Source organism: Alligator sinensis, unplaced genomic scaffold (assembly GCF_000455745.1).
Source record: "Alligator sinensis unplaced genomic scaffold, ASM45574v1 scaffold722_1, whole genome shotgun sequence".
In the NCBI taxonomy this organism is placed as follows: Eukaryota; Metazoa; Chordata; order Crocodylia; family Alligatoridae; genus Alligator; species Alligator sinensis.
The window spans coordinates 1,385,410-1,388,674 of NW_005842345.1; the positions used below are offsets into that span (position 1 = coordinate 1,385,410).

The 3,265-nt window shown below is 57.2% G+C and overlaps 1 protein-coding gene across 3 annotated transcripts in view; it reads left to right on the plus strand.

Moving 5' to 3' along the window:
- The window catches only part of RHOBTB2 (Rho related BTB domain containing 2), a 21,838-nt gene that overhangs the window by 6,777 nt on the left and 11,796 nt on the right, over positions 1-3,265 (plus strand). Inside the window, exon 1 of one of the 3 annotated variants that reach the window (XM_025210341.1) lies at positions 126-1,818. The exons of the other annotated variants lie outside the window; for them this stretch is intronic. Within the exon in view, the coding sequence (XP_025066126.1) occupies positions 1,787-1,818 (32 nt within the window). The 5' untranslated portion in view covers positions 126-1,786. Of the gene's footprint in view, positions 1-125; positions 1,819-3,265 lie in introns of those variants that run through there. 3 annotated transcript variants of the gene reach the window in all.

Consider the following 3,265-nt stretch of genomic DNA (forward strand, 5'->3'; position numbering starts at 1 on the left):
TGTCCAGACAAAAAAACTCAGCGCATGCGTTTGGGTTTGGCGTGATCTGACTGGGAGCGAGGGTGATTATAAAGCAGGACAGATGGGAGTCTTTGGGGACAAGTTCAAGAGGCTTATACCAGAGAGAGACATTGGAGCAGGGAGTAAACGGCATTTTAATTACAGCTGTGATAAAACAGGCAGACTCGAGGGGGAGGGGAGACTGCTGTTTCTGCTTTGCACTGGATCCAGTGACTGACTTACAGCTGAGGCTGCAAGGGCAGCTTTGGCTTTTCTCCCACTCTTGTGCCAGATAGCTGCCTGGCTGCAGCTGTGAAGAGGCTGTAAGATGGGCCAGGGTTGCAGGTGATGTGGGCTCGGGAATGTACTGGATGATGGTCTCAATCCATCTGAAAGGAGGGACAGCTAGGAAAGCAGGAGCTCAGATACTCACCTCTCCAGCTAGCCAGTGCCTTGCTGGAGAACGATTAGACAAGGGCAACGTCTTACCCAGGCTCCAAGATTGAAATGTCAGTCAGAAATCTTTGGCTCTAAATGGAAATAATCCACTTATTTCTGCAGCCTGACTAACTATCAATCTTGGTCTTACAGTCCAGTTCATGTGGCACTAGACAGGGTGAACCCCGTTCTAACTGTTTTAGCAACACCGAGCCATTCAGTCCCTAGGCAACGGACATTGAGGAACCATGGCATTGAAATAGCCAGCAGAGTGCTTCGCAGCTACAGTCAATGTCTATGGAAAGATGGAGCCTTCGGAAAAGGATCTAGCCCTTCCTTTTGGACTCCAGATGAGATGAGACCTCCTGCATGGCCACTGTCCCTCCACTCTTCTCTGCAGCACCTCCTAACAGAGGAGACTATTCGCTAATGGAGTGAGCTCCTCTACGGTCCGTCTTCTGCAGCATCTACTGCTTAACAGGGCTACTAGCATTAGCTATGATGCACAGTGGTTCCTCTGTAGAGGCCAGAACAAGCAGATTTGCTACCTAGCTCCCCATAGCACTTCCTGCTGGAGGAACGGGAAGTGGAGCGGCCATGAGCTTGCTACTGCCAGCACTCTTGTTCTGTTGTCTGCTGCGCCTCCACCTGGGAATCTGCCATAGCCAGTGCAATGCATCTGACTGCAAGAGCCTGGGACTGGAGTAGGTGGGCGCTCCCTTGCAACCAGTGCTCCTGCATCAGTCCCTGTAGCATCTCCTGAGGTGTGGAGCTGGGAATGGCAAAGCTGTGAGCTTCCCCATAGCCTTTCTTTTTCTGCCATTTCCTACAGTCCTGCCTCCAACCAGGGGCACCCCTGCAGCACCCCTACTAGGAAAGAAGCCGGAGCAGGCATCCAGTAGCTGCAGCGAGGTGCCTGCTTGAGCTTTGCAAACACAGAGCCTGGGTAACGTGAGCAAGTCACAATTGTGCTTTTGTCTGGCTTGAGGCAGAGGGGGTCGCTCAGGAATCAGACTGACCACGGAAGCCGCCAGGAGCTCTGTATGCCAGAGCTGAGCACCTGCTACGAGAGAGCAAATAAGCCAAATCATGCGGCTGGCAACCAAGCTTTACGTGTTCCTTCCCCGTGACCCACTCGAAGGAGGAAGCTGAAAGCTGCAGCTCAGCTGCTTGCTGTTTCCATTCCAGCCCAATGCAGGGGAATAAATAGCTTTTTCCCGTGAAGCCGACAGCTTCCTTGCTAGCTCCACGGTCCCTGTGGAACACGGAGACTCGCCGGGGAGCAGCCTATGCCTGGCTTAAAAACCCAAAGGATCCCCCAGACAAGTAACTCCAGGTTCCTTCTGCTATGGAGAGAGAGATCCCCGTCTTACGAGTTAGGTGAGGAATTGAATGGGGAGACTGAGCATTGGTGCTGAGGAGCGTTGTGGGTAGGGGGAGCTGGGGAAGGAAGCCAGCTGGGCTCTGTGCAGAGCTGCTAGATGCTGTGTGACCGGACTGCAAAGGTGTGACTTGAGGCGAATGCTGAAGTGCTGACGCCAGCTGACGCTGCATTGCATCAGTGACAGACCTCAGAGCAGTTCGGAGGGATCGTGGCTGGGCCTGATCTGAATGGGAAGGGAAGAGGAGCCGAGTTATTTTGGTTAGGCACGGGGGACTAAAAAAAAAAATAAAAGCCTTGAGAGAGGACAGTGAGCCATCACATGATGTGGATATGCTGGGTCACAGCAGCTGGTCTGTGCTGCAAGGAAGCCAAACCGCTTCTCATTGGCCAGGCTGCAGAGATGACTCTGAGTTTTTAGTCTCTCTGCTCGGGCCCCTGGTTGCAGAGCTGGGGGCAGCAGAGAGGGGCTGGGCCGGCTACGGGGGGCAACTTGAGGGGAGGGACAGCTGGGCTGGGGGAAAGCACTGATTGAAATGGGGGGTGCAGCACCCCTCATTTAGGAGGCGGTGGCATGGGGACCCCTCGGGGGCAGCAGTGCTAGCGGGGAGGTAGATGTGTAAGAAGTAACTGTGGGGCTGGATGTGAAGTGTGTCCCAGACTGGGGCTGTGGAGCTGAGTTGGGGAGAGCGGGCCGCTCCCTCGTGTGTGAACTGTCAGGGGCTGCCTTTTAGGAGGCAGGGGAGCCCGAGGGGCTGTCTGTCGATGCCCTGAGCACGAGCCTCACCTCCTGCGTAGCACAAAGCAGGGAGCTGCAGGTGGCTACTCCCAGTGGAGTCCATGCAGGGCAGACAGCAGGGACCCTTCTTCAGCGGCCTCGGCCTGCGTCTCCTGCTGCGGGGGAGAGCGCCACGTCCGTGTCCTGTCCCACCTCCAGCCTCTACAGAAAGGAACAACAGGGACAGGACTAATTGAACCCAGGCACGTAGTGATGAGGACATCTGCGCGCTCCCTGATGGCTGAGACCCCATCCCATTCGTAACAGGGAAGATGGCAATGCCGATGACTTCCAAGTCTCCAAAGCATGGAGATCGTTAGCCCAATGCTGCTTCCTTGAGCCCCTGGGAGGTGGGAGGTCGCTCTTATTAACCCTAGCCCTGCCCAGTCCTCCGCGGCGGCATTGCACCTGCCCTGGGGCCACGAGTGACACGGTCAGCCCGGCCTGCCCCTGCTCTAGGCCTTGCCGGGGTGCCAGCAGAGACCAGCACCCAGCCCGAGAGCTCAGGAGGAGGGACCCCCGCCCGAGAGGAGCCAGAGCCCAGCCCTCCCGCGCCCGCACGCCTCGGGGCCGGGGGGAGCGCGGGGAGAGCAGCGCGGCTTGGCTCGGCTCGGCTCCGCCCGGCGCCGGCTCAGCCAATGCGGGCGGGCGCGGGGGGCGAGGCGGAG